General features: G+C 42.4%; 1 protein-coding gene across 1 annotated transcript in view; it reads right to left on the bottom strand.

Moving 5' to 3' along the window:
* Nucleotides 1-7393: 7393 nt before the first annotated feature.
* Nucleotides 7394-10893, bottom strand: part of LOC143294232 (uncharacterized) — an 11509-nt gene continuing 8009 nt past the window's right edge. Inside the window, exon 2 of the mRNA XM_076605666.1 lies at nucleotides 7394-9030. Coding sequence (XP_076461781.1) covers nucleotides 7705-9030 — 1326 coding nt within the window. The 3' untranslated portion in view covers nucleotides 7394-7704. The remainder of the gene's footprint in view (nucleotides 9031-10893) is intronic.

Below are 10893 nucleotides of genomic sequence, written 5' to 3'. Positions count from 1 at the left end.
TTACACTGTTATTAACCAGTTTACAACTGTTTTCCTCTTTGAAACGATTCAGTAGGTTAAACAGGGGAAGAAACTTGAATATTATTACCTTGCTTTCTCCTCTCGCGAGAGGTTGGAATGAAGATTTTGAGTCGAACAGTGTTAATTGCTGCTGCTAGGGGGGTATTGTGGCCATGGGCTGTTTGCTGTCACATGCTGAGCCCGTGTGACTGTATAATTATTATGGGCTGTTTCCAATCACACTGTGTCTGTGTGAGCATAAGCGGTTTACACACTGTCACACACACGCACTCAACACACGCGGCACACACACACACACACACACACGCGCACACACACATGTCTAATTCCAAAGACACATAGAAATACACAATACACGATAAACCACGCACGAAACAGTACCCTTTCAGCACATTTTCTTATACTTTTTCGACTTTGAAACTTTGGTTTCCGATCCTACCTCCGCCATCTTAAGAATGCCTCAGAAAGAGCGGTAGAATGTGAAGCTTCTCCAGCAACCCAGTCACAATTTTCACGTGCTGTGCAGCTGTACAGGTTTCTGTCGTTTTCAATCCTCAGCGCGCATGTGTGTGTGTGTGTGTGCGTGTGTGTGTGCGCGCGCTGTATTTTTAGTATAATAATAAAAAAAAAAAAAAAAACACTGAACAACAGAATCTTAATCTGCGTGAGTGTACTCTCTCTCTCTCTCTTTGTGTCTTTGTTTGTATAATGCATGCACAGTATCAACTTGAGTAACAACCAGAATTAGACAAAAGAGTTTCATAACAATCTCGAATGTACGTAATTTTTACACACACACACACACACACACACACACACACATATATATATATATATATATATATATATATATATATATATATACTGGTATATATATGATCGACCAACATTTTTGCTAGCTAAAGCCAAATAAAAGAGAACCGGCAAAATAGAACAGATCAGAAAGTTTCCTCTTCTTCTGTCAAGCACAACTGGTATACTGATAATAATGGAGTCAAACCCCGCCCCCCTCCGTCCTGCCCCCCTACCTCCCCATCCACCCCCGACCCTAAAGTTCAGCTGTGTTCATGAAACGTTGTCTTGAGTCTGAACATTTGAACTGCTGAAAACTACATTCTGATATATCTGAAATTCACCCAAAAACTCAAGGGAGAAAGGCTTTAGGCCAAGAGCAATTTTCAAACGTTTATATGTTTGGAGAAATCAAGGTTGATCAGAGGAATCTGGGGTCTCATGCGTGAGAAGAGACGACCCTAAGTCTATATTTTGATATTCCAAATATTTAGCATGAAATACATGGGCCGAAATAAAGGCAAGTCTGAAACTGTGTTGAGACGAAGCGGCCAAAATTTAGTCCTGCTGATTTCACTGGCGCAAACGGCACAGTCTCAGACTACAAATATAAACAAGGCGGTAACTGTATGCAAGACAGAACTGACTGCAGAGTTCGTGTCATCATTGTGAAAAATGAAGAAAGGTACTGAATCCCAGAAGTGGCGGGGAATGTTCCCAAGCATGGACAAGCGACAGCTCTGTCAATCGAGCACCGCATGTGCACAGTGATTGGATTTTTGTGAGGTATCCGATTGTAGGTTTCAGCTTTGGAAAGAAGTTTGAGGGGTGAGTCACAGCATCTGCAGTCGGCTTGGTTTGAATAACGTGAATTCAATAATAATAAAAAATAAATAATAATAATGGTATTTATATAGTGCTGAATCTTGTGCATAGACAAATCAAAGCGCTTTCGCACCAGTTATTCACACGTATGCAAAACTCTAAAACTGGAGAAACTAAAGACAAGGAAGAGGCAGGGAAGGGAGGCTATTTTGGGAAGAGGTGGATTTTAAGGCCAGACTTGAAAGAGCTGATAATAATAACAATAATAATAATGATAATGATTATAATGATAATAGCAACAACAACAACGATGATGATGATGATAACTCACTCTTGTTTCCCTCCACTATCACGTTAAACATATCATATCTCTCTCTCTCTCTCTCTCTCTCTCTCTCTCTCTCTCTCTCTATATATATATATATATATATATATATATATATATAGTGCAAAAGTGAACATAATAGAAAATATTAAGTAAAAAAGGAATTGATTATGATTTATATCCACAAGTCCAAGTACATGGCCATGTTGGACTGCAATTAACATTCGTACATGAGTACAGTGCTTCGCTCTTCTGAAAGAATTCGTCGAAGAAGATGGCACGTTTTCAAAGATGTCGTCTCTACCCCCTTACTTTTTTCCCACGACAACAAAATCACAGCTTCTGGTGTCACAAACCTGACATTGTGACAAGAACCAGAAACGCAACACAAAATTCCAGAGCCCCGTTTTTACAGCCGACAGCCAGACGCTTCGCAATATAATGACACACACATTATCACGTACACTTCTTCGCTGTTTTATTGCAACGCACGTTGTTTTCGTAGCGTCTTTTTTTCTGTTATCTGACAATCAAACGCTCAAAACACAGGCTTACAACACGCACTTTGGATGATATTGCCTCCAGCGACTTGTCACTTTATTGCCGTATACATCAGCCTAAATTATTCGTTTACATAAAAATGAATGCACGTCTGCTGATTCTTTATGAATTTGTTTTGTACGTTCACATGACAGTGAAAGACAAACGGAAGGAAGAAGACGAGGAATGGTCAAAGAGCCAAAGCAGCTTAAAGAAAGAAAGAAAAGTGAACTGAAAGCCATTTCTTCTTCTTCTTCTTCTTCTTCTTCTTCTTCTTATTATTATTGCGCAATGCGGAATGAGACAGATTAATAACATGTATAATGAGTTCACAACCACATCAAAAAGTAATCATTTAGCAACCACATCAACACAGTAAGCTGAACTCTGCTAGCGGTTTAAAACTGCAAACGAACAACACCTCTCTCTCTCTCTCTCTCTCTCTCTCTCTCTCTCTCTCCACCCACCCCACCCATCCCTTAAATACATTTTCTATTCAAGGGTTCATGCACACACGATGCTATGAACAAACAACCCTGGAAACATCGAAACGCAGCCAAAGTCAAAATCAATAAAACAACCGATCTTTTTATCCAGCCAGACAAGCATGTACACGAGTATTGCAATATATGTTGAAGGCGAAAATGTGTCGCAAGCACCTGTCCAGGGCAAACATTCATTCCATAACTGGTGAAACACACCACATGAGCTATGACGACAGGTGTTCTCAAAAAGCATTTTTACAAGACCAAAGAGAACTTTTCAAGTTTTATTTGTTTATTTCAGACTATTTGATGCATACCAGTTTGGTGCTCTCCGAGTGACATCTCTCTCTCTCTCTCTCTCTCTCTGACGCGCGCAATAGCCGAGTGGTTAAATCGTTGGACTTTCAATCTGAGGGTCCCAGGTTCGAATCTCAGTAACAGCGCCTGGTAGGTAAAGGGTGAAGATTTTTCCGATCTCTCAGGTCAACATATGTGCAGACCTGCTAGTGCCTGAACCCTTTTCGTGTGTATGCACACGCAGAAGATCATTTAATACGCACGTTGAAGATCCTGTAATCTATGTCAGCGTTCGGTGAGTTGTGGAAACAAGAACATACCCGGAAACGAAGAATGGACAAATGGCGGCGTTGAATGTTGCATGTCTGATTGAGTGTGTGTGTGTGTGTGTGTGTGTGTGTGTGTGTGCGAGCGTGGCTGAGACCTGATTGAATGAAACGGGAGACGAGTGATGAGCGCCCAGTGGCAGCCACTGTCAGTCGGTTCTGCCCGGGTGGGCAGCCTGTTGTGCAAACGACCCCGAGTTTGTAAAGCGATTACAGCTTGGTCTCCGACCGAGGATAGGCCCTTTAATTATAAGTATCCATATATTTCATTTATTCATTCTTTCAGGTACACGTGGCACTTCACAAGGGACTGAAAAGTTGCGAATACAAACGTCTCATAGAATTATTGCAAATTGCCATGACGCTCGAAAACAGCTCGAAACCACTGAACTGTCAGACATACCCAAACTAGATATAGTTCAAAAGATTGAAGCGGATCGCTCGTCCTTCTACTGACCAACTTTTAGATGTACAAAAGAAACCAACAAAAAAACACACTAAATGTACGTTTAAAATGATTGTATTAAAGCGTATCGTAAACAGACTGACGAGTTTTCCGTCGAACTGCACAGCACATGTGGTTTCGACTGTCAGACAAACTAACTCAAGTATAAAATTATGTTAAGTAGAAAGACTGCAAACCATCCGTGTTTACTTACTGCGACATGTCCGTTAGTGCGAGTCTGAAGTAGTCTGATGAGTGATGCGGGATACATGTTGCTTAAATTTCAGACAGAGAGAGAGAGAGAGAGAGAGAGAGAGAGAGAGAGAGAGAGAGAGAACTGAACTGAACTGAACACTGAAATGTCTAATGTCATTTACTGTAAAGCTTTAGTGACATAGTAGGTACTAATCAGAACATTTTAAAATGGTGCAAAACAGATAAAATGGAACAGAAAGGAAAAAAAACAGAATTGAAACAACATAATCTAACAAGAGATTTGCAACACTTTGGCACTTTGCCATTAGTTCAGAGTACATGTGACAGGGGGGTAATGTGCCTTCTTTTTTCAGTCGTTCGCCCTCAAGGTTTGGACAGCACACAGAAAACAAACTACATATAAATCATATGATAAATATTTACGCATGTAACATCGACACACATCATATCAATACAAACACATACTAAAGAACATGATAGATCATGAAATAATCATTTGTGCCTGATGAGAGAGAGAGAGAGAGAGAGAGAGAGTAAGGGGGCGGGGTGTGGACGGGGTCAAATTAGCGATCTTAGAAGTGCTTAGTTTGCTTAGCGTTAAGAGAACGTTCTCAAGTCTGTGCTCGGCATTAAAGGTTTACCTGAGTATGGTGGAGTTAGCGTTTAACGCTCAGCACACTTCGTGCTGCTCGGGTCGCTGGTGCAGTGAAGTTGATCACAAACTGCAGTCTCAGAAAATGTGGAAATGGTATAGGGAGGGGTCAAACTGAGGGTGACAGGGGTCACTTTGGATTCTTTTCATCAACACTTTCTGACAAAAAGACACCCCCCCCACCCCCCACACCCACCCCAAAAATAAATAAATAAATAAAAAAGCAACAAAAAAACAAACAAAAAATACACACACACACATACAAAAACACACGAAAAAAAAACCGCCTGCTTAAGATCAAAGCAAGAGGAATCTAAGAAAGACGTCTTCATCAGTTATAATTTATCCTTTCATGCATTCCCATGTTCATTCGGTCAGTCATGCTGACTGTGTATCATAGTGATGACTACTTCAGAGCTAAGAGCACGCCGCAAAAAAAAAAAAAAATAAATAGAATAAAAATAAAAATAATGACCATCCATTATTCTAAAACCAAAAAATAAGGAATGAACGTTCGTTCCTAGAAGACCCAGTATATATTAATATATTAATATATACTACTACTACTACGACTACTACTATATATATATATATATATATATATATATATATATATATATAGGACACGCTGGGGGGGTTTTGTGGGGTTTTTTTCTCGATACTAATCGACTAAAACGTTTCTTTTTGATCGGCAAGATAACCAAACCACATATTTAAAATAAAATAAAAATTCAAGCGGGACATAACGAAATAACGACTAAAAAAGAGAGAAAAGCTGACATTGTCACAGAGACATGAAACTTAAAATCAGCTGTTTCTTAATTCTGTCATTTTGTAAGAAAGCTACTCTGGATGATGCAAAGAAACAAGGAGAAAATCCTTTTTTCTTCACCCCCCCCCCCCCCCCCAACCCCCCATCCCACCCTTTTATTTTATTTTATTTTGTCCATATGTACACGATAACCTCCAGCTGTTTGAACAAACAGAAAAAAAAGAGACCATTCTATGCTATCCAGATATCCGTGATAGCTACTCTTCCTGTTCCCCTCTTTTCCTACCTGATAAAAGTTGACGAGGCTAATAATAATGATGATGACAGTATCTATATAGCGCTGAATCTTGTGCAGAGACAAATCTAAGCGCTTCACACCAGTCATTCACACGCATGCATAACTCACTCTAAAACTGAAGAAACTGAAGACAAGGAAGAGGTAGGGGAGGGAGGCTATCTTGTGAACAGTTGGGTTTTAAGGCCAGGCTTGAAAGAGCTGAGTGCGGAACCTTACGAAGCGAAAGAGGAAGTTCATTCCAAATGCAAGGTCCAGAGAAAGAACGGCGTCCGACAGTGGAGTGTTTGAATCTGGGTTTGCGTAAACAGAGTGGCTCCGAAGCCGATCGTAGAGAACGAGATGGAGTGTAGAGGTGAAGGTAGCCACAAAAATAAGAAGGGGCAGATTTGTGAATACATTTACAACATAGAGCGCTGATCTTATACTTTATTCTGTGTGAGACAGGGAGCCAGTGGAGATGTTGCAAAATAGGAGTGATGTGCTCAGATCTTTTCTTTCTGAGGACGAGTCGGGCAGCAGAGTTTTGTATGCGCTTAACGGACTGAATGGATGAAGCTGCAGGGTGTGTTAGCAGGGAGGAATTCACCAGAATAAAAGATCTCTTTAATTCCTTACAACCTATCGGTCAGACACAAGCACTCTACACTGGCATTTACGCAGTCACATCTGACAGGAAGAATGGAATATCGATCCGCGCTGACAACACGCTCTTCCAGATCCACTCACATTAAAAGGATTTCTGTCCGAAAAGAGGAGACTGGCCAATTGGTTAACAATATATTGATATAACTATTATGTGCGTGGGTGAATGCTTGGTTGTCCACTGCGACATTGCGTCCGTCATGACTGATTGCAGTAACACACACACACACACACACACACACACACACACACATGCATGCATGCAAACATACACACGCGTGCGCGGCTGGAAAAAAGGGACTGTCCAGCTGTTTAACAATATAATATCATTACGTCGGATGTGTTTGTGTGTCTGTCGTTCGATAGCTGTGACATCTTATAAGTTCTGGTCAAAGGCGTTATTGTATTAGCTCTTGGTGTGGATGGAATCACACGACAGTAATTTTCAATGCGCTGACAGAGAAATCCGATTCAAGAGATCGTAATTGTATTTCAGCGCGTGTGAACAATGAAACCAAGCCTATCGCCTTCACCATCCGTACACCCCCCCCCCCCCCCCCCCCCCCCACACACACACACTGTAGGCTTAGTATTGCGAATCAGGCTGCTCATAAGTTATAAAGATAATATTCGTTTACGTTATGAGTTCCAGTTAACACACACACACACACACACACACACACACACAAACACACACACACACACACACGCGCGCGCGCACACACAACCAAATAAAAGCAAACCATTTACAAATAAAGAAACCAAACCAAAAAACGACCATCAAAAATCAAAAAGCAACCCAAAGACGATACCCTTCAAATATTTAAACAATGAAAGTGTTTTCCATACCAAGGCAACGGATTGTGATAATGTATCCCACAGAAACGTTAGGTGTTTGACAGATGATTTGTGGCTCAACACACGACTTAATATTAAAAAATAAATGTAGTCTGATGAATCAATTCCAGTTGAAAATGTACGCACTGGACCACTATATCTCAAGCATTGTCGAAACAGTGGTCAACGCTCAACGGATCCCATGGTCATGTCAAATCATAAACACCGTCGTCAATGCACAACAGACCCGTTGCTCGTTTCGCGTTTGACGTTACACACTACGTCATCACCACTGAAGTTGGTTCGACAAGAGCCGTTCTGATTGGTCCACGGTCCGCGGGGCTCACCCGGTGATTGGGCGGACAAGGAACAGGACTGACTGGGGGATACATTTTCAGGGGATAACGTTTGACAGGAGGACGCTACTTTAGCAGATCGAACCTGACCTGGGGACAATTTGTCAGGGGGTGCTAAGACCTGAGTGGGAGATAATTTGTCAGGGGATATTGTTGGACCGGAGGACAGTTTGTCGGCAGACAGAAACTGGCCGGGGGGAGGTCTGTCAGGGGGAGGTAAGGCCTGGGCAGAAGATACAGACGGTGTGGAGTCAGGTTCGCCATCAGACGGTATGTGGCTGGGGAAGGTCTGTTCCTGGGGAGATGACAGCTGAACGGGGAGTCGTTTGTCAAGGAGGGGCGCGGATTGTTCGTGGTGAAGCTTGACTGAATACATTGTCTGACCAAGGGGGGTATCAGGGGAAATGGAACGACTGTGAGACAGTTTGTCTGACAGAGAAAAAGAGCGACCCGGAGACAGACGGCCTGGAGGATGCCCCGGCTGTACAGGAAACAGATGGTCAGACAGGGTCAGGAACTGATCAGGGGACAGTTTCATGGACACACTCGGAGCAGGAGACGGCTGGTCAGCAAACCAAAACTGCCGGGGATTCCCGCTGGAAGATGACGACTGGCCAGGGGACAGTTTTTCAGCCGACCACATCTGATTGGGGGGTAAACCGTCTGGGGTGAACAACGACTGACCCGGAAAGAGATGATGTGCGGACCACGATTCAACATGTGATGGTCTGTCCACTGGAGGCGAGGGCTGACCAGCTGACGGGCTTTCCGTGGGGGACCAGGACTGACCTGGAAACAGTCTGGAATCACTGTTATGAGAGACGCAAGAACCCGACTTTCGGCGAGACACTGACGCTGCCACGCTCACGTGATCTCCGTCATCATCCTCAAAGTCCTCCACCACTTCGTCCTTGGACATGAAGGCGGACTGGAAGTGGGATCGCATGAGAGCGGTGATTCGGCGTCGCTCGTGGAGCCCGTCCTTCACCCGCTTCTCGTCGCGCTTGCGCAGGTAGCGTTCACGGTGCTTCTTGTGGTAACACCAGAAGTTGGCACCCAGGAAGACGATGAACACAAGGGCGATCAGCACGTATGGAATCCACAGCAGCGACACCTGGGAAGAGGGGTTGGGAGAGGAAACGGATGTGACGTTGCCTGGGGTGGTAGAAACGGGCGGTGTCGGAACTGGCGAGGGACCTCTCTGAAACAGGTGAGTTTCATAAAGTTACTGCACTGTTAGCGGTTCAGACAGACAGACAAAACCACACAGAGACTTCATGAAAGATCGAAAATAACATTTTGGGTCCAAAAGTTTCAGTTTCAAGGTGTCCGCAAAGTGTGCGGACTGATCCATGTACTCTACACCACATCTGCTTTGAAAACGAAAGAGAAGAAGAAGAGGCCAGACTTTGGTATAAACCCAATGCACTGGTCAGGCTTCATTGCCTGCACGAGGGTCACAGAATCCATCATCACTACAACAATGTTAGGACACAGTGAGTTCAAAACAGAATCAGCGAGTGTCCATCAAATCTTATTTGTTCTGGTTCGAACCATTGCGGACCTTGATGAAAACTACAGTCTTTTCCGGCCCTCTACCCTTCCTCTATAAACGATCTGATCGCTGACCTAAGTAAAACAGTTTTTATCCTCATTCCATTGCTGTTTAAGACAGACACTGAAGTAGTAATAATATAAAATAAATGTTTAAGCCGCCTCCCCTAAAAAACAACAACAACACAAACCAAACAACAACAACAACAACACACACACACACACACACACACACACACACACACACACACACACACACACACACACACGAACGCACCATTCTTAAAAGCAAAAGCAACGCAGAGAAATTGTGAGTGAAATAAGTTCTAGTCGGTTTCAAGTCTGAAAAAGCAAGTGACGTGAAAGATCAGAGAAACAAAAAGTGATGAGAGCCATGTCCTTGAGGGATACCCTTGGGGAATATTATGTAGCCTTCTACCTCGTCTGGCCAACGCCACTGCGAGCAAGTCTGGCTTTCTTCCCACGTCAGCGAAACTGCTGAATAAGCGTGTCTCCCGGTGGTTCTATTGCAGGGAGGTTTGCTGGAATTCGCGTGTGATGAAAAGGATGGAGAGCGGTGGGGGCTGAATGGATCACACACACACACACACACACACACTCTCTCTCTCTCTCTCTCTCTCCATATATATATATATATATATATATATATATATATATATATATATATATATATCACCTTTCCCTCTCTCCCTCATATATGCGATTATGAATAGCTTCTGGCTCAAAACAACACACATGAAATATTCATATTGGTAAAAAAAAAAAAATTAAAATTAAAATAATATAACGTGTTATATCATCTGTATACTCCCCAAAAACGGAGTATGGCTGCCAACATGGCGGGGTGAAAACGGTCATACACGTAAAAGCCCACTAGTGTACATACGAGTGAACGTGGGAGTTGCAGCCCACGAACGAAGAAGAAGAAGAAGAAATCATCTCGATCATAGGGACGTGATAAACCGGGTGTCAAAAGCATGAGTCAAATAAAATGAACAGGGGTTTGGTTACGTTCGGTTGCAGCGACTTTAACGGATTTGTTCGCACATTCCGAACATTCGTTGATGACAAGAACGGTCGTATCATGTTCAAGATAGCAGTCGGTTTGATATTTTTAGGCGATTGATCTCTAGGTGTTCTATTCTTACTTATTTATCGATAAAATAGAAATACATCATAACAAAGTTCAGAGTATGTATTTCCGATCTCTTCTTACATTATTATCATATTGGTAGATTCAGTAACTGTGATATTGTTCGTCACTTATGCAAACGTGCTGAAGAATCTGAACTTCACTTAGTGTTTTGTTGCCCTGCTTTGAATAATGTTTGACATCAGTCATTTCCAGGAAATATTACAGACACGCATCTTTGTTTTGCCCTGCTTATGTTATCAGCAAAGGAAACTTATTAAACAATTTATGTTAACTTGTAATATGCATTTAATTATTCGAAATTGTGTTTGTCAAAATTTGAAATAAATCATCTTT

The sequence above is a fragment of the Babylonia areolata genome, chromosome 1 (assembly GCF_041734735.1).
Source record: "Babylonia areolata isolate BAREFJ2019XMU chromosome 1, ASM4173473v1, whole genome shotgun sequence".
Classification (NCBI taxonomy): Eukaryota; Metazoa; Mollusca; class Gastropoda; order Neogastropoda; family Buccinidae; genus Babylonia; species Babylonia areolata.
Note: the sequence above shows the minus strand (reverse complement) of the source record. Positions and strands in the feature narration are given on the sequence as shown.